At 39.4% G+C, this 19,664-nt stretch overlaps 1 protein-coding gene across 1 annotated transcript; it reads left to right on the forward strand.

Moving 5' to 3' along the window:
- Nucleotides 1-367: 367 nt before the first annotated feature.
- On the forward strand, nt 368-19,049 carry stard15 (StAR-related lipid transfer (START) domain containing 15). Its single transcript, XM_044363194.1, has 6 exons — nt 368-1,025; nt 15,189-15,336; nt 16,112-16,215; nt 17,441-17,558; nt 18,376-18,428; nt 18,508-19,049. Exons 1-6 carry the CDS (start codon nt 879-881, stop codon nt 18,718-18,720), a joined length of 783 nt encoding a protein of 260 aa, XP_044219129.1. The 5' UTR covers nt 368-878; the 3' UTR covers nt 18,721-19,049.
- Nucleotides 19,050-19,664: the final 615 nt, after the last annotated feature.

Raw genomic sequence — 19,664 nt, forward strand, 5'->3', positions numbered from 1 at the left:
TATTTATTTTATAACTTTATTTTAATCTTTCCACTTTTTCTTATAATTTACAGGATAATTTGATCTCTTCACATCTTTTCTAATCTTCCTTTTTTAAAAACATAATTTCTGTTCTTTATTGTTTCATTTACATTTATTTTGTTTTCATTACAGTAGAAACAGTGTTTTCACTCTGATACTGTGTACTGCTGTGTATTTTTAATTTCACTATATTTCTGTTCTGTTTAATGAAACTCTTGATAAAGAGATTTTTAATATATATGAGGTTTTCCTGCTTAAATAAAGGTTACATTTGTTGTTGTTGTTGTTTTAAAAGCTTTATTTGTCATATTTCTTAATGTCAGACATTGAATGTCTCCATGTTGGATTTTTATTGTTACAAAAAAATATATTCAGTGATTCAAAATATGTTTAGATTCTGAATATTTCAATGAGACAAACTTTAAGCAAACAACATGAATAAATATATATTAAAGATTGACTGTTTTCCCTCCGTGATGTGATTCCTGGCGGGGAGAGGATGAATGAGTTTCTGAATGAGCCTCTTTGGTCTTTTGTGGTTTTTGTGGTTCCTGAAAGAAGCAGCAGAGTGAGAGCTCTGTGCTTCCTGATCTGTGCAGAGACGAGAGGCAGCAGGAAGCAGAGCTGAAGACAAACTGAAGACACATCAGAGCATCACCTGCTGCTGGACTCACCTCACCTCTGCTCTTCCTCTGGACCTCTGAGTTCAATTTAAAGACTTTGTTCCTTCGCTGAGCTTCATCATCTGTTTGACCTGCAGCCAACGAAGAAGAGGAAGATTAACTCATGTTTCTATTTTAATTTTTTTTAAAAATATTTTTCCAGTTTGTCTGTTTTGAGCTGTTTGGAGGGTGGAGATGCCGGTGCAGGTCCCGGACGACTCGGACTTCTCTTCATTCAAGGATCAGTGTTTGAGTTCAGACGGATGGATCAGCAGATACAACAAGGGAGGAGTGACGGTTTGGTGTCGACAGGAGGAGAGCAAGACCGTCCAGAAGCTCAAGGTGAGAAACTATAACAACAGAAATATATAAAAATACAAAACACATGATGAGATCAGAGTTTTTCCTTCCCTTCAGGTTGAATAAATGATTTTAGAGAATGTCAAATCTGCTTTTTTTCAAAACAAGAAACAAGAATAAAAGTTGACATTATGGAGATTAAAGAATATTAGTCTCAAACACTCTGATTGAGTATTTGAAATATTGATTCAGCTGCTGTCATTAACCTCTATCAGCAGCTGGTTAACAGATAAAGTTTCTGTTTGTTACTCGTTCAGTTGTCTGAACGTCAACAGACCATCTGTAGCTGTTCAGTCACATCTTCCTGTCTGTGATCAATCATTTTAAATATTGATACATGTGAAATCTGTATTTATGTTGATTTTGTTATTGTGACTATAAAACAGTGATGGTATCAGCCGACTTCCTGTCTCACTCTTTATGATGCTGTGAGGCCGTTCTGTTGTTTGTCACCTGAATAGAAAATAGTTTTAACAGTTTGCTGCAGCTCATTGACAACAAACTGTAAGAAAAGTGTTTCTAACATCAACTAAAATCAACTAAATCAACCAAATGTGAAATCTGAAGTAAGTTATAAAAGTTATAAAATTGAACCATGTGATCAGGTGATCATGTTTGAACAGTTCCACCTGCAGTCAGTCAGTGTAAATATTGAATAATCGTTGTGTAAGAACTTGTTTTTGTGGTTCAACCTGTTTCAGTTTGATTTGTAATCTAACCTGAGCAAACATGTTTATAACATGTATGTAACATTTATATAATATTTATAATGCAGCTAAGTTTTAACATGAGAGCAGCTGCTGGAAACAAACCTCTCAGTTATTCTGATAATCAATTAATAGTTCAAGTCAGTTTTTAAGCATCAATGTCAAACATGTGAAAACGTGCTTCTCTTCCATCGTTATGAACTGAATATCTTTTGAGTTTTGGACGTTTCTCTCTGCTGTCTGATGTTTAATAAACCAAACGATGAATCAGTGAAACAATAAAATAACCTGAAGATGATACTGAAGCTGTAGTTGACTGACAGGGTGTTCTCTCCCCCAGTGCATGCTGGGATATAGTTGAAAACATATAGTATATGTTTATCTTGCTGTAATCATTCCTCCTGTTCATACTGACCATTAGAAGATCCCTTCATAATGACCTTACAATGGAAGTGATGGGGGACAAAATCCACAGACCTCCGTCTGTACAAAAATGCATTTAAAAGTTTATCTGAAGCTAATATGAAGCTTCAGCATCCAAATGAGTCAAATCAAGTAGATATCTTTCAACGTTACAGTCTTTTTAGTGCCAAAGTCCCTCTTTTTGTTACTATACTTCCACCTGCAGCTCAACAGGGAAACACTGTCCGAGGAAACACAAAGAGGGAATTTGATGCTAAAAAGACTGTAAATGTGTCAGATATCCACTTGATATGACTAACTCAGACTGCTGAAGCTGAATAGAAGCTTCACACAGACTTTTAAATGACTGTGTGGACAGCGAGGAAAACCTCTTTCACTGCTCATATGGACACCTGACTGCTGGTTTAACAATGTAACAATGTAAACATTGTGAACCTATCTATTAATATTTTATACATTTATTCGGTGGCTGCCTTTTGTTTAGGCAGCACTGCCTGTTGCCGTGGTAACATGTATTTTTCACCGGGATCAACAGAAGCTGTGAATACATGATGGCTGACGGATGCATCAGAACTGGTTGGATAAAAACACAGGATATCTGTGAGTCAGGTGACCTCCTGCAGAGGAAAAGCAAACAGTCGCTCAGCGTCAGCGTGCTGAAAAATTCAGAGCGGAAAGAAAAACGTAATGGCTGGAAACCTGAAGACAGAGAACGAGGAGGAGAGTTCATCTGACACACAAACATTTATATCAACAAGTCTTAATGCAAGCTAGTGAATCAGTAATTTGAAACTGACTGATGGATTTATTATTATGATGGATTATTATTATTATTATATATTATAGTTATGGTTATATATCTATTATCTAGTCTCTATTGTATTTTAATTATTGCCATCTATCTATCTATCCAACATCCCAGAAGAAACAATGACATCAAACACAGAAGAAAATAAAGAGAAAACTAAGAGACGCAGTGGTTTCGACTAATTCATCACCTGCAGAAATAATCTGATATTTAATGTTGAATACAAAGATGAGGAAATGTTTTATTTAATAAATAATGAACCAACTAACCCTAACCCTAACCCTAACCCCACTAACCCTAACCCCCTAACTCTAATCCCCTAACCCTAACCCCCTAACCCTAACCCCCTAACTCTAACCCCACTAACCCTAACCCCTAACTCTAATCCCCTAACCCTAACCCCACTAACCCTAACCCCACTAACCCTAACCCCCTAACCCTAACCCCACTAACCCTAACCCCACTAACCCTAACCCCCTAACTCTAATCCCCTAACCCTAACCCCCTAACCCTAACCCCCTAACTCTAACCCCACTAACCCTAATCCCCTAACCCTAACCTCACTAACCCTAACCCCACTAACCCTAATCCCGTAACCCTAACCCTAACCCCACTAACCCTAATCCCCTAACCCTAACCCCACTAACCCTAACCCCCTAACTCTAATCCCCTAACCCTAACCCCCTAACCCTAACCCCCTAACTCTAACCCCACTAACCCTAACCCCTAACTCTAATCCCCTAACCCTAACCCCACTAACCCTAACCCCACTAACCCTAACCCCCTAACCCTAACCCCACTAACCCTAACCCCCTAACTCTAATCCCCTAACCCTAACCCCCTAACCCTAACCCCCTAACTCTAACCCCACTAACCCTAATCCCCTAACCCTAACCTCACTAACCCTAACCCCACTAACCCTAATCCCGTAACCCTAACCCTAACCCCACTAACCCTAATCCCCTAACCCTAACTCTAACCCTAACCTCACTAACCCTAACCCCACTAACCCTAATCCCCTAACCCTAACCCCCTAACCTCACTAACCCTAACCCTACTAACCCTAACCTCACTAACCCTAACCCCACTAACCCTAACCCTAACCTCACTAACCCTAACCCCCAACCCTAACCTCACTAACCCTAACCCCACTAACCCTAACCCCCAACCCTAACCCCACTAACCCTAACCCTAACCCCACTAACCCTAACCCCCAACCCTAACCCCACTAACCCTAGCCCTAACCCCACTAACCCTAACCCCCAACCCTAACCCCACTAACCCTAGCCCTCACCCTAACCCCACTAACCCTAACCCCCAACCCTAACCTCACTAACCCTAACCCCACTAACCCTAACCCCACTAACCTAACCCTAACCTCACTAACCCTAACCCCACTAACCCTAACCTCACTAACCCTAACCCTAACCCCACTAACCCTAACCCCCAACCCTAACCCCACTAACCCTAACCACCAACCCTAACCCCACTAACCCTAACCTCACTAACCCTAACCCCACTAACCCTAACCCCCAACCCTAACCCTAGCCCCACAAACCCTAACCTTACTAACCCTAACCCCCTAACCCTAACCTCCTAACCCTAACCCTAACCCTAACCCCACTAACCCTAACCCTATCTCTAAAAGTGTTTCCTGTTGTCTGAGGTGTAACAGGATAAAAAATCAAACAGACTGAGTGAATAAATGATGATGTCATGAATCATGTGACTGAAACGTCACTGAAGAGCTGAAAACATCAGATCTGTGTGAAGCGATGATGAGGAGACTGTAACTTTCCTCACATCAATACATGAAACTAACAGAAACGTCATATTTCCATCATGTTTTCCATCGTTTGACTGCATGGATGTATGAAGAGAACTGACGTCGGAGGATTTGTTCATTCCTATGGAAGTTGCTCAGTGGTACATTAAGCCAAAGAAGCTACTTCCTGCGGTAAAGAAATGACCTAGATGACATACTGCGCACGTTTTACGGGCCGCATGCACGCATGGAGCACTTTCAGTTTAGCCCTCCAGCTAACATGAACGGGGATAAAACAATTCAATCAAGCAGCTCGTTTAGACTTTCTAAATGTGATTGGGCTGAATGGATCAAATTCTGATAGTGAAACGAGTCATTTCGTGGGGTTGTGACGCTCTGTTGGACCCGGAGATTGTAATTCTACGGTTTGGCCGCTCTTTTAATGACGTCATCTCGTTGTGTCTTCTTCTTCTGCAATGGTTTAACGGCACCGACTGTTATTCACACAGCAGCAGCAGCGGATGGAAACAAACATTCACTATATTTTACTTTGATGATTTTCTGGAAATTCAGTTAAAATTTGAGCCACATTTGGATGAAGACTTGGCTCATGAAATATTAACGAACGCAACATAAAACACTACAAATGTAACTTAATTTCCTGTAAAATATATCAATAAGTCATCACATCATCAGTTAAGTTCACTCTGATGTGCATATTTTAACAGAATTGTGTATTTTTATCGGTTAATAAGTAAATTTAGCAGCATATTTTCTTATTAATCTGTTTTGTAAGAAGCTTTATTTAGTGTCTGTCAAGTCATGGAGCTCAAACCTTCAGCGATTAGCAAAATGCTGTTTCTGTTGTCCCACTGGAACCAGTTACTGTAAATCCTTAAACACCAGTTAGAGAGTTGAATGCAGGTCAGACATTCACTACAAATTCATTTGATCATTTTCTGGAAATCCTGTTAAATTTTGAGCTACAATTGGATGGAAACCCGTCTATTATAATGTACAGAGTTGTAATTAATGCAGAAAAGAGGAACTGAGAGTTTTCTGGACGGTGTCAGTGTGTTTGACCACAGGAAGTTAACCACAGGACGACAGGAAGTGAGTGTGGACAGGTGGGAGGGAGTGTGTGTGTGTTACTGAATACACACACAAACACACAGAAGCAGAGCTGATGATGACGAGGATGATGATGGCTCATGTTTTAATAATTCAGGAAGTCTTTCTGGAGCGGCGAGGCGTTTCTTCTCACACATGAATAATTGAACTCTCCTCTGCTGCTGACGACATCTCAGGTCTTGTCCAGACGTACACGTGTATTTTTGAAAACATAGTTTTGGCCTTGCGTCCACATGCAAACTGTGTTTTAGGTCACTGAAACCTTTTGGTAAACTCCTTCCAGGATGAAGATGTTCAGAAACTCTGTTTTCAGTGTTGATGTGTAGACGAGAAAACTGAGTTTTTGGTTTGTAGCATCCCGTTGTCTCCGCTGTTTACATGATGCAACATTTCTTGCAATGGCAGATGGGGCCAATATAATGCTAGTTCTAACTTTGCGTACAGGAATTTTTATATCTTTACACATAAATGTGCAGTTACTCTTCAACTATATTGAGAAACAGAGGTGTCAGAATGCACTATTGCAGGCAGCCTATTGGAAATAGCTCTTTTTCAGGCTTCTGATTAGCCAACATGGCTTTAGGGTCATATCTTAGTTTTGACATACTCTTGACAGTGCTTCAATTACGTTTTTGCGTTTACATTTGGACAGAGATTTTTTTTAAAACAGTGCTTGTGTGGACAGGAATTTTTTTTTTTTTGAGAACAAAAAGAGTAAAACCCTGCGTATGGACTAGACATCACATGGGAGTGTGGGAATATAAATACAGCATGAAGTGAGGAGAGGAAACAGCTTTACAGTATAACATGAGGGAAATATCTGGCTCTTTAGCTGCTAAATGCTCCACTATGTTCACTGGCTAGTCTACAGCTAACTGTGTCTGTTTGCCGTTTGGTGCTGAGCAGGTAGTGTACAGTGGCTTTTTACAGCTTCTTCTCTGAAAACGACGCTATGAGAGACGCTGAGAGTGAACCAGAACAGTAAAAGTTGCAGCCGGACAGATAAACAATGAGCTGAAACTCACTATAAAGCTCCGTAAAGCCGAGAGGAGCTGCAGAGTCACTGATAATTCTCTGTAGGTTCATCACTACAAGCCACAACCGACACATTGCTCACTGACACATCAGACTGTGGAGGGAGAGAAATATACATTAGTGCTGCTATAATACTTTAGAAATCTCTGTCTCATGATTAAACACGTTGTGTTGGAAAGGTGGACTGACGGATCAACATTCAAGACTCAAGAAACTCTATTGTCTTTCACATAATAACAGAAATTCTTCTGACACGGCTCAATCAAAGACAAAGACAAACATAACGAATAACATAACAAATCATTATCTATTATTATATTTCAAGCTGTTATCTTCTCATCTGTATCCAGCAGGAAGCTCCCGGTCTCAAAAGTGAAGCCAGTGTGGAGTGCCTTAAACCTGCATTCTCTCTAATGACCAGCAGGGGGCGACTCCACTGGCTGCAAAAAGAAGTCTGATGTATGGAAGTCTATGAGAAAATGACCCTACTGCTCACTTGATTTATTACCATTATCAATAAACACTTTCCTGATGAGCTTATGGTCTCAATCACTAGTTTCAAGTCTTCTTCAATACAGCATGATGCTCATTTTGTAAATCATGGTCCCATTTAGAGTAAAAATAGACGATAAAGCAGCATATGCTTTACGGTGTGGCTACCTTGTGATTGACAATTTGCTAACATGGTGACGACATTCGTAATGTGACGTAACCGTGGTGTAAACCCAGATTCACAGAGTATAGGCGTAGCTGTCATTATTTCAGCGTGTTTTCAGTTATGAAAATTAACTGTAACATTTTGGTCGCCTGCAAAAGTCTTCGTCAGTGTTTGGTTGTACTAAAAGACCCTCTAAGGAGTCGGCTGTTCAGTTTTTCTGGTGAATACATTTTGTTTCAATGGTTTTAGGCCTGTTTTTGGCTAACATTATATCAAAACATTTTTATGCAGGCTGTTGTTTAGACTTTGGAGCTGGAGTATTATGAACAGAGAGGATCCAGACTCTAGAATAAACTCACTCACAAAAAAATGTAATTTAAAAGTCAAGTTTAATCATAAATCAATCAACTAAGGAGGAAGAGTCCCCCAATCAAACTATAACAATAAGTGACTGGTTGTTATATACGCACATCACATCATCATCATAAATCAAACAAAAACTTTGACCAGATGATGGCGCTACACAGTAAAAATCACTGGGTTAAAACTATATCCAGTCTGGATCAATATAGCAGCAACACAACATCTGAGTTACACACAACAAGCTTTAGCTAAAAACTGCCACAGATTTATTGTTTCTCGTATAAAACGATGTGCAGATGACATTCAGAAGATACACAAGTTATTAACAACCAATAACAAACTGTGACATAAGCTTAACAAGAGTAGATTATAACAAGCTTTAGTTTGGGTAAATAACCCAACAGGAAAATAAAAAATAATATTAAAAGTGGCTCAAAATAACATTAACCCAGAATTGTGTTGCTGCTATATCGACCCAAACTGAGTCAAATTTTAACACAGTGATTTTTTTGTGTGTATATGAAAAGTCAGAGGATTAAAGTTATTACAGTTCATCCCGAGGGGAACATGAATGTTCTGAACCAAGTTTCTCATCAATCCATCTAGCATTGTCATCCTTTTAGCTACACTGCTAACGTGGCTAACTTTTGTAGAGCAACCAAAGCAGGAGTTATAATGGTTGGACATGACAACAAAAATCTGAAAATAGTTTATCTAGAAAAGAAAGAGAGAGAGAGAGTTATAAGTTGTGAGTGTTTCTGTATTTATTTGTGATTGTGATGAAGGTCTCTGAACTGTCTTTTAGCTCTTCAACTCTAGAACATTGAGTTTCTATCTTTGACTTTAATCTGAACTGTCCTCAGGGAGAGTTGGACGTGTTGCAGCAGGCGCAACATCAACAACATTTTGAATATTTTTCCCAGCCATTACTTCTGAAGTGCAGCAAGGTGTTAAAGCTGAAAACTACAGACTGACAACTCCTGAGTTTTCAGACTGTTAACTGAAACATTTCACATAGAAGAGAGACGGATAGAGACAGACAGACTTGTGTCGACTGACAGACATGAAGCTCAGGACTTCATGAATGATTAATGCGGCAGCAGAGCCGTGCTGATTGAGTTACACGCAGCGTTTTACAGCGTTGAGCCTCAACAATATCTGATGACTGCAGCTCAGTCGAGCTTAACGCTCCAGTAAGATTACAGCAGTGGAAAAAAGTGACGTCCTACAGTAAGCAGACGTCTCACATTCGGTCTCTGTGGGGACACACTGACGTCCATTAAACTCTGTCACAAACACTGGTGTCGACATTTACTTTGACCGACCTCAAACCCACAGCTTCAGATATTGTGATTACAATTGTGGGATCTTCAGTTAGTTTCTCCAATAGCTTCTGTTTATTTTCTGGTTTTACAAATCAAACTGAAATAAAGTACAGCATAAAAATTAAAATGGCCTTCCAAAGACTAATGCAAAATTTAGTCCAAATAAAACCAAAATACAGCAGAAATGGAGCTAAAATACTGCAAAAAAAAGAATATGAAGAACATACAGCATCGTAATGTCTTATGAAAGAGAAGATAAGGCTGATAGCCTTTGAAGGTAAATCAATTCTGAAATGAACCAGCAGCTGGTAAACAGAGGCTCAGGTGGTGATGTAAATGTAATTTCCTTGAATTCGCTAAAATTCTTTTTGCTGCCTCTCACACCAACTGCAGTTGAGATACGAACTTGCAGTAGTCCAAATGTGATAAGATAAAAGCTTTGATAACTGTCTCCAGGTCAGCAGAGGACAGAAAACATCTTTCAGCTGGAGAAAGCAGGACTGGACAACCCTGAAGTCAGAGTCAAATAGGACTTCCAGATTTCTAGCTACAGGTTTAACATTTATTGACATTTTGACATCACAACAGGAAAATCACATGTGTAACAATAACATTAATATCATCTGCATTCCACTTAGATTCACCGGTTCCAGGGCTCTGCTATTACACAGACTGGTTCACTGGTCTGGCTTACTGGGACATTTAATGGATCAGATCCATTGTTATTAGTCCAACCTGTGCTTTTCCTGTTTCGTGAAAAAGGTCCATTGTGGATCAGTTGTGAGGGCCGAATAAAATGATCTCTGTTTTACTGTCATTTAGCCGTTGGACATTGAACACTAAATGTCTTCAAGACAGTTAATGAGAGTAAGTAGATTACTTTTGTTACTAGTTGTTATTTGTATATATAACATGGTGTCATCCACATAAAAATGAAACTTAATTTTATACTTGTGAGGTTATATGACAACAGAAATAAACAGAAAACTGAGCTTACAGTGAAATAGGACTCCCAGATGGACCACATGTGAAAAACGTCTTTGAATTCTGAGATTAAATTCAGAATTCTGACTTTATTCTACAAATGCTACAAATTTAATATTTATTGACAGACTGCCAAGACTACTGTGGATTAGGGGGGGAGCTGAATCCAAATACGGTATTCAAAAAATATTGGTTTTTATGAATATTTATTTCATACAAATGTTTTAAAAATTATTTGTTTTCGGGAAGAAAAAAATGTCAAATAACAGCGAACAGGTTGGGATTTGTAGCGTAGCGTAGTAACGTTGCTCCATTCTATCTCTGTCATATAGCAGAGTGTCAACCACATACAACTTAAAGTTAATATTATATAAGTGAATGATGTCCCCTAGAGGCAGCATCTAAACAGAAAACAGCAGAGGATCTAAAACTGAAATCATTTAGTAACAGTTTATATACTTACAGTAAAGTGTTACAATGAAGGTTAATGTAACATAATAACAGAAAACAGCTGAGGACCTAAAACAGAGCCCTGTGGAACACCACAGGTGAAATTGGCAAAAGTAGATAAAAGATTAGTAACGGCAATGTAGAATAGTTAATGGTAGGATTTGAAACAGTATATTATCAGGGATGCTGACCCACTTCTCAAGGCGAGAACAAGATACCATAGTTTCTCTTTCGCTAAGACTCTTGGGATATGTAGTCAGATGTCAGCAGTTTTTCTGCCTTTAGAGGTTCTCTGTTGACCTGAAGGTCGATGGCTGAAATCCCAGACGGCCTGATAAGATCAGTGCGGGAGAAAGTGAAGGTCTGCTGTCCTGGTTAGCTGCCAAAGTGCCACTGAGCAAGGCAGCTACAGACAGCCAGCTGGAAAACAGGCATGAATATAAACACTTCTGTCTTTCAGTTTATCTGAAGTTCAAATGAGAATGAGTCCAACCAATAACAGCTCAGACACCTTATCAGATGACTTCTCTAATAACATAATAGTCATTCAGACAACAGGACACAAAGTCCCTCCAGGAATTTAACCAATCCCTGCATCTGTTTCTTTTGTTTCACCAAAACAGTTCACTTTTCTGCAAAAGATGACCAAATTCAGCTGTTTGGGGCTCAGGTGAAACAAAGTTAAACCTCGTTCTCAACAACTAGAATTCAGGCTGAATTTTTGCTGGAAAACACAAATTAAAAGCTTCAAAGAGGGACAGGTGTGACAGGAAGATCTACTTCCTTGTACGTCAAAGAAGTTGTAGGTCAGAAATGGTTAGAAGTTCAGGACTTTCAGGGATTTGTGAGCTGAGTTCCTCCTGCTTTTAGGTTTAGGTAAGATATTGATACTTAAAAGAGTCCACAGAGTCCACTCCACACATTTATAACTTCACTCTTGTATCATCAGACTCATGATGGACAGTCTAAAAAAAAGGAAAACTGATGCAGCAGAATCAGAGATATTGTCTTTTTTATTTCACACATTCTTTTCTTGCCAAACTTGTAGTTTCAGCCCCAGTTGATGCTCACTCAAGTGACATCACTTGAGAATTCCAGGAAAATGTCCTCATTATATTGTTTACCTGTCCTGCACTATGTTTATACAGCTTAGTTGTGTATTTTTATACACAACTTCCCCCCATTATCAATACTTAATTATCAATACTTTTCAGGAAACTTCTTTGGAAATGATTTGTTAACCAACCCCCAGTGATTCTCTAAAAAATAATCTACTCTCTCCTCTGTGTCTTTCTAGTGTGACTGGAGGATGAAGGACCTCAGACTTCAGATATTACACAATACATCCCACACTGCAGCATTTTTAACTCAGCTGCTGCAGAATCTGTTTCTCTCTTTCAGATATTCCTCCTCAGTGAGTCTCAAACAAACCATCCAGTTGATTTAACGCTCCATAAAAACCATCTGCAGTTCAACACCTCCAACATTAAATCCTCTTTCCCTGCTCACACTGACAGTTATTATCTCAGTGCTTCTATTCTGCTGATTCACACTAAAAATGATCATCTGATGAAAAGCCAACAGCCTCTGAATGTTGGAAAATATAGTAATGTGTTATATATTCTCCTAGAATCTGGCACATTTACACTGCTCAAGGTCTCTCACCAAACTACATAATGGTTTTTTTTTAACATTTAAAGCTCCTCTATCCATTTTTAAAGATGTTTTTAATGTTTTTTCATATTTTGTCATCTCTGAACTATATGATCCTTTACTTGACTAAAAACTTCATGAATGGCAGAAAATACCAGAGATACCACAGTAAAACATTTATATAGTTGTACTTTACATTAAAGAGGTCATATTATACTCTTTTCCCAGTTCAATATGTTCATTATCATGGTCTTTTTTTTTTTTTTACAAACATTAGCATGTTTTATGGTCAAAAAGCTTCCACTTATAGCTGTACAAGTGTGTGTGTTGAGCTGCTGATTAGTAAAACTCAAAGAGACAAACACAGTAAAGTTTGTGAACTAACCTGCTGTGTTTCTTAAATTCTGTCACTTCCGTTTAATTTGGACAAATTGTGTCTGCAACAATGCAAAACATTCAACACATAAAACAATCATGAGAGAAACTCAACAATTGTAGCAGCCAACGATATTTTTAACAAATTTTCATGCAAACCTGAAGTTTAGTTTCTCAATTTGTTTAAAAAGTTACTTTCCAATTTCTGTTTCATATTAACAGAATTTTGAATTTCCCCCCAAATTCCTTAAAGGGTCATTAATGGTGATTTTCTATCTTTTTCTTCATGTTTGGATCCAAACAATGAACTGGACCCTGTTTCAGAAAGCAGGTTTAGTGAAAACTCTGAGTTTGTTAATCCTGAGATGAATCTCTGGGTTTTCAGTTCTAGAGAGACAGCTAGCTTAAACTGGATAGGTTGCCATGGTAACTTAAACTCTGGGTCAGTCACCATGGTAACTTAAAGTCTAGATCAGTTGCCATGGTAACAAACTGTGGGTCAGTCACCATGGTAACTTAAACTCTAGATCAGTTGCCATGGTAACTGAGTCTATGAAGCTGACCTGCTTGCTGGCAGGTTTTCTGAGTTTCTCTCTGTTTCATTCATTCAGTTGTATCAAAGCTCGTAGCGATTGGTCATTAGTGGAGGTTTACTGACAGAATCTAAATCCTGGTTGGATATTTTATGCGCATCAGTCATTTCTTTGAACAGTTTTTTTTCTCTCACAGTCAAATATCACACAGTGTGAATTGATCCTCAGCTCAGAATCAAACCTCTTCATGTCCTGCTGTTATAACTCTGAGACTCTGTCAGTTTGTTAGAGCAGCTGCTGACCTCAAATCTTTATTGCACATAATGTTTAATCTCAGTTTAAATTCAAACAATCTGTATGAAGCTTCAGACACGTAGGATCAATGAATAATTATTTCTATCACTCATGATGTGATTGGTCCACTGATGGAACATTATTCCTATAATATTGTAGATTATATGTTAATATTTCTGAGTGAGCAGCATCACTGAATGATGTTGAGCTGAGATACAAATAGATGTTTAAACATTTAAAATCTGCTGTATTTTAACCTTGAAGCCTTTTCAAGTGCAAATCAGTAAACAAATTATTACTGATCAGACTGTGAGTTTAGTCATGTCTTTGTGTCTTTGATCTATTTATGTTTTAAATCTTTAACTTATTTTTCATCTTCAGTCGCTGCTTCCTGCGTTTTGTCCGTCAGATTAAAGCTGAACAAATATGTTTAAAATGTAATGTAGCTGCAGCCTGATTCCACTTTATCATCATTAAGGAAATGTAAGTCTGGTAAATGAAGAATTAATGGACAACACTGAATAAAACTTTATTGTGTTAACTTATTGACACTTTCACTGCTCTGACTCAGGCTCTTTTTTTAAAGATAAATATGCATCGTCCTGAAAGTCCTGATGGCTTTTTTCATTCATCACACACACGCTTAACTCTTCTCACTTCCCATCTCGGGGTTCATCAACTCAGAGTTCAGGTTAGACTCAGAATTTGTTGAACCTGCTTTCTGTGGCAGTATTGTATTGTGTAAGTATTGTATGTGTATCAAAGCCTGATATATCTTATTCCTCCGTTGTTGTCCAGAAACTATTAAAAACCTGTCAGTGAGTCACACCGCTGCACTGGGTCACATGTTCCTTCATCATGAAGAGTTTGGTCACATTAGTTTGTTTAGAAACGGCTCCAAAGACTAATAACAGCATCATGTTTTCAGTCTCTGGAGAGTAGTTCTGTGTAAGGCAGACGCCACTGAGCATGTGTGAAGATGCAGGTCTGTTGACATGCTGTGCTAGCTTGTTGTGCTACAGATCACAACCTCTGGACTTTGTATTACACTGTACATTTCTCAAAGAACTTCAGTGTAAAGTCCAGAGGTTGTGATTAAAGCCACGTGCTTCATGTTCAGGACACAGTTCAGTGCTGCTGCAGAAATAAAAACAAACAGAACTTTCAACCATGAATTCTGATTGAAATGTTTTCACTGAAGCATTTTTAATGTTATTTAATGTTTGCTGCTCTGTGACTGTGAGTCAATGTCTGTTTGGCTGATCCTGGTTCAGATTGAAGAGCTGCTTCTCTGAGCCTCCTGTAGTTTCCTAAAACCAGGACATGATGTTTACATGCACAGACACATAACGGAGATACTAGTGCTCAGTGTTTGGACCTTCATTATGAACACCTGACGTCTGCAGGTGTGTTTACCTGGTGTTCTTACATCCACTCACAGAAATCTGAAAACTGGATTCACAGTTTGGACAATAAGTCAGGAAGCAGAATTCTCTGATGACATGTAAACATGTGTAACGTGGACAGTGTGTGTTACATATATTTAAATGTACTACAAAACAAACACAAACGGCAGCATGTAGTGTTGGTTCTGGTTATATCTGGGTTCATATCTTACCCTCGTCTGTGTTTGTGTCTCAGATGAGAATAGTGTGTAAAGACGTGACGGCGGAGACTCTGTACGACGTCCTCCATGACACCAGCTACCGCAAGAAGTGGGACACCAACATGATCGACACCTACGACATCGGCAGGCTGACAGTCAACGCGGACGTTGGATACTACTCCTGTGAGTCCGGCTGTTTGGAGACTTTCAGCGTTTTGTACAGAGCATGTGTGACGTGTTTCTTTCTGTAGTCAGATGTCTTCACAAACAGCAAAAACAGATTTGATTGGAGGAGAAAATGTGAACATAGAAATGACTCAAAAGATAAAAGGATCCAGAAAACTCTGGACCTTTTCTGTTTGTGGAATCCTGAACATGGAAAACATGACAAGAAATTCTGGCTTAAATACACCACAGTATAAAAAAATCAAAGACATTTAGTTGTAAAACAAGGAAATTCTTCACATTCTTATGTATTTGATACTGATTTTTAAAAAGAGGATTTTAAAGGGTGATGTGGAAAATGTTGGTTAATTAGGAAATCAACAGCTTAAAATTTGAGCTGCAAGTATGTCTGAGTTGATATCACTTTCTCATCAAGCAACTTTATAAATGGTTTGTAACTAATTACTTTATTCTTGGTTAATAAATAATGTTCTCATTTATAGATCAACTTAAGGATTGTCAGGTTGTGAAAAATCCACTTTGAATGATAAATGTTAGTCATGAATAAAAGGTTCCCAACATTAAAACACATTTACTATAACAGTTAATAAAAGTATTGTAAATGCTGTAAGTTGTCAATAAATTGATTTTGATTGAAAAAACAAAACAAAACCAAAAGAAAACCCTGCGGACCAACTTAAAACTAACACAGACTTTTATTAAATCATTATTATTAAAGAGTGAGAAACACTTCTCACGTATCTGTGTTTGCTGTCGACTGTGTCGTTTGAAGGGAAATGTCCGAGCCCGCTGAAGAACAGGGACTTTGTGACGATGAGATCCTGGCTTCCTCTCGGCAACGACTACCTGATCATCAACTACTCTGTCAAACACCCGGTGAGCTTTTATATTCTTCTTTACGTTTAGGTTCTTTTTGTCACAAAAGGTGGGTGAATGGAGCAGGTGGACCCAAATGCAGAGACAGCAGGCAGGTTGGATACGATGCTGAACAAAGAGAAAAAAAACTCGGCGCATACACAGTGCGAAGGCAGAACAAAAGCAGACGACTCGACAAAGACTGAACTGAAAACTGGACTATAAATACACAGGGAGTGATTGCAAATGAAACACAGGTGAGACACATGAGATAATCAAACACAGGAAGTAAAGTGACCAGACACAAAGAGGAAATCTTTCAAAATAAAACAAGAACTAAAGTAAACAAACAGGTGACACAAAACACAGGAGGAACACACAAGTGAACAGAGAAAACAAAAAAAACAGGAAACAAATGCAACACAAATGAAAGAGCCCCTCAAAAAGTCCAACTAAAAACAGAAAACGTCTGAGGGCATCAGAAGGATGACAACAAAAACCAAGGAAGTCAAAAGAACAAAAACACAAAGAGTCCAAAAAACAGAAAAAGTCCCGGTAGGACGTGACACTTTTTTTCTTTTATTTAGTGCAAGAGAAGTGATCAACATGGAAACACATAAGACACAGGACAGAACAAACGAGAGAAGCAACAGAACCAGAAATGAACACAAACAAAACGACAAGAAAAACAACAAGGGATGAAGAGGTGCCAGGGTCTCTCCTCTCCACTCATATCCAACCTCTTCTTCTTCTGGTCTGTTTGCCCGTCAGTCTGTACTCTCCTTTCTCTCCTCCTCATCCTCCTTGCTCTCCTCCTGCTTTACTGGAGCACTGGAGCCCAGCTTGGAACTCGACTCAGACTCAGTCTTGATGACTTGGACTCAGGTAATGGGGTCTCGACTCAGACTCTTCTTTGGTGACTTGGACTTGGTCTCGAACACCGGGGACTGTTGAATTTTCACCCATCTACACAAATAGACCCAGTAGGCCCAGTAGACCCAGTAGACCCAGTAGACCCAGTCTGTGATGATCAGCCAGAAGTCAAAAGTAGATTTTTATCTGAATTTACGATCTGAATCTGAAGTGAATAAACCTGACAGAAAGATGAATCTGTCTGTCTGGACTGTTTCATGTCCAGCAGATTGATCCTGGTCTTGAGTCTGGGTTGAAAACAGTGAACTGATCCTTTAACAGTTGGACGCTGTGACATCACAGACTGTCTCTTCTTCTCTGTTTGTCTTGGCAGAAATATCCTCCAAAGAAGGACTACGTCCGAGCCGTGTCTCTGCTGACCGGATACCTGATCCAGTCCAACGGAGCCAACTGCTCCACCCTCTATTACCTGACCCAGGTGGACCCCAAAGGTGAGAGCACACAGGTGACCCCAACCTGTCAGAGCACACACAGGTGACCCCCGACCTGTCAGAGCACACACAGGTGACCCCTGACCTGTCAGAGCACACACACAGGTGACCCCGACCTGTCAGAGCACACACAGGTGACCCCTGACCTGTCAGAGCACACACACAGGTGACCCCGACCTGTCAGAGCACACACAGGTGACCCCGACCTGTCAGAGCACACACACAGGTGACCCCCGACCTGTCAGAGCACACACACAGGTGACCCCTGTCCTAATTCCCATCTCCTCACCCTCCAGTCTTTGATCTTTCAAAAATGTCCTAATTTTCTAAAGATGTCATTGCTTCACACAAGTATCTTCACTTTCAAAAAAAAAGGCCTGACGTCCAAAAAAAAAAAAACTCTTTACTTTCCTAAATATCCTTACTTTAAAAAAAACAACCTCCTTCTCCAAAATGGTCCCATCGTCCAACAATGTTGTCCTCACTTTCCAGAAAAGCTTGTTTTCCAAAAAATTCCCCCATTTTCTAAAAACGTTCTTAAGACGTTAAACTGACTTTCCAAAAATGCCCCCAATTATAAAACAACTCACTCTACAAATAGTGCACTCTTTCCCCGAAAACGGCCTTTTCCAAAATGGCCCCAACTTCCAAAAATGTTCTCTTCTGCCAAAAGATGTTGTAACTTTCCAGCGAAAAGGAAATGTCCAACAGTGTTTTGTCCTCACAGTGTCTGAAGGTCATGTTGGTTCTGGCAGAGACAGCAGTCAGTAATAACAGGCGCTCACATGACGTCCTCTGGTGTCTTTCCTGTCTGCAGGTTCTTTACCAAAGTGGGTGGTGAACAGAGTCTCTCAGTTTGTGGCTCCAAAGGTAAAATGATTTGTGTTTTTGATGCGAGCAGATAACTGTGAAGCTCCATCTGTCTCACCGTGTGTCTGTCTCCTCTCAGGCGATGAGGAAGATCTACAAAGCGTCTCAGAAGTATCCCGAGTGGAAGAGGAAGCACAACCCGACACTGAAGCCGTGGATGTTCCCGGAGCAGAACTCGCTGCCGTGCATCAACGTGTCGGAGCTGACGGTGCAGCGCGCCGACTCGCTGGAGAACATCGACGAGAGCGGCCTGAGCGAGGAGAAGACGCAGCACAGCGACGACGAGGACTGAAAACCTGCTGCTTTTTCTCTGATTTACTCTGTTAGTTTGCTTGTTTGTTTGTTTGTTTGTTTGTTTGTTTGTCAGACTGATCAGACCAGACTGCAATTTATTCTCCAACAAAAAATGTCTTCCTGTGTAACTTCAATGATTCTTTCATGTTATTATACTCCAGCTTTAATTTCAGATTCGGTTCATGGAAGTCTGTGAACGTTCAGTTTGATTTTAAGTTTAACAAAGTTTAACTTAAGTCAGGTGCTTCACTTCCTAAAGAGCCAGATATTCCCCTCAGGAGTTGGTAGAGAGCAACAACAGAACTAATTCACTGGACAGAAACACGACTCCACATGAATGATAATGTTGCTCCGTAAATAAGCGGCTGTTTGCTAACAAGTCCAACATATCAACTTAAAAGCTGATGATGTGTCAGAGTTAATGTTCACTGCTTGTTTCTGATGGGAACTTAATGAATGCAGGTTTAAAGTAAAGTTGCAAGAGAGCTGATCTGACATCAGAGTCTAATCAGGTAAAATGAAACAGGTGGAGCGTAGGTGTGTTGGGGCTTTGAGACACCAAACAACAACATTCAGGTGCAGTTTTTCCAAAGATCGCCGTGGAAATAAAGCCAGAGAATCACAGCAGAAATGTCATATTTATTAGTTTCTGTATTCAAACATTAAACTGTGACATCTGCAAACTAACGTAGATTACACCACGTGTGTTTGACATGTGACTCTCTTGTTGAGTTATGATGCAAACAGACAGTTTTTCTGTGATTTTACACACAACAAACCTGCAGTTTTTTTAAATTATTGAGGATGTTTGAGTCCAGTGAGACACTTTGGTTTGTTTCCTGTTTTCCTGATGAGCAATAACATGTAAAATATCATTAAACATCAGTTACAATAACACAGAATCATGTAGTGAATCATGTGATTTCAGTTTTTGAGCTTTTT

This window comes from Thunnus albacares, chromosome 10 (assembly GCF_914725855.1).
Source record: "Thunnus albacares chromosome 10, fThuAlb1.1, whole genome shotgun sequence".
Taxonomy (NCBI): Eukaryota; Metazoa; Chordata; class Actinopteri; order Scombriformes; family Scombridae; genus Thunnus; species Thunnus albacares.

Bases quoted from the DNA above. Each gene is read 5' to 3' on its own strand.
- stard15 (XM_044363194.1), top strand. From the start codon at position 879: ATGCCGGTGCAGGTCCCGGACGACTCGGACTTCTCTTCATTCAAGGAT. The intron at 15,337-16,111 runs GTGAGTCCGGCT...TGTCGTTTGAAG, and splicing joins GGACGTTGGATACTACTCCT to GGAAATGTCCGAGCCCGCTG. The intron at 16,216-17,440 runs GTGAGCTTTTAT...TTGTCTTGGCAG, and splicing joins ACTACTCTGTCAAACACCCG to AAATATCCTCCAAAGAAGGA.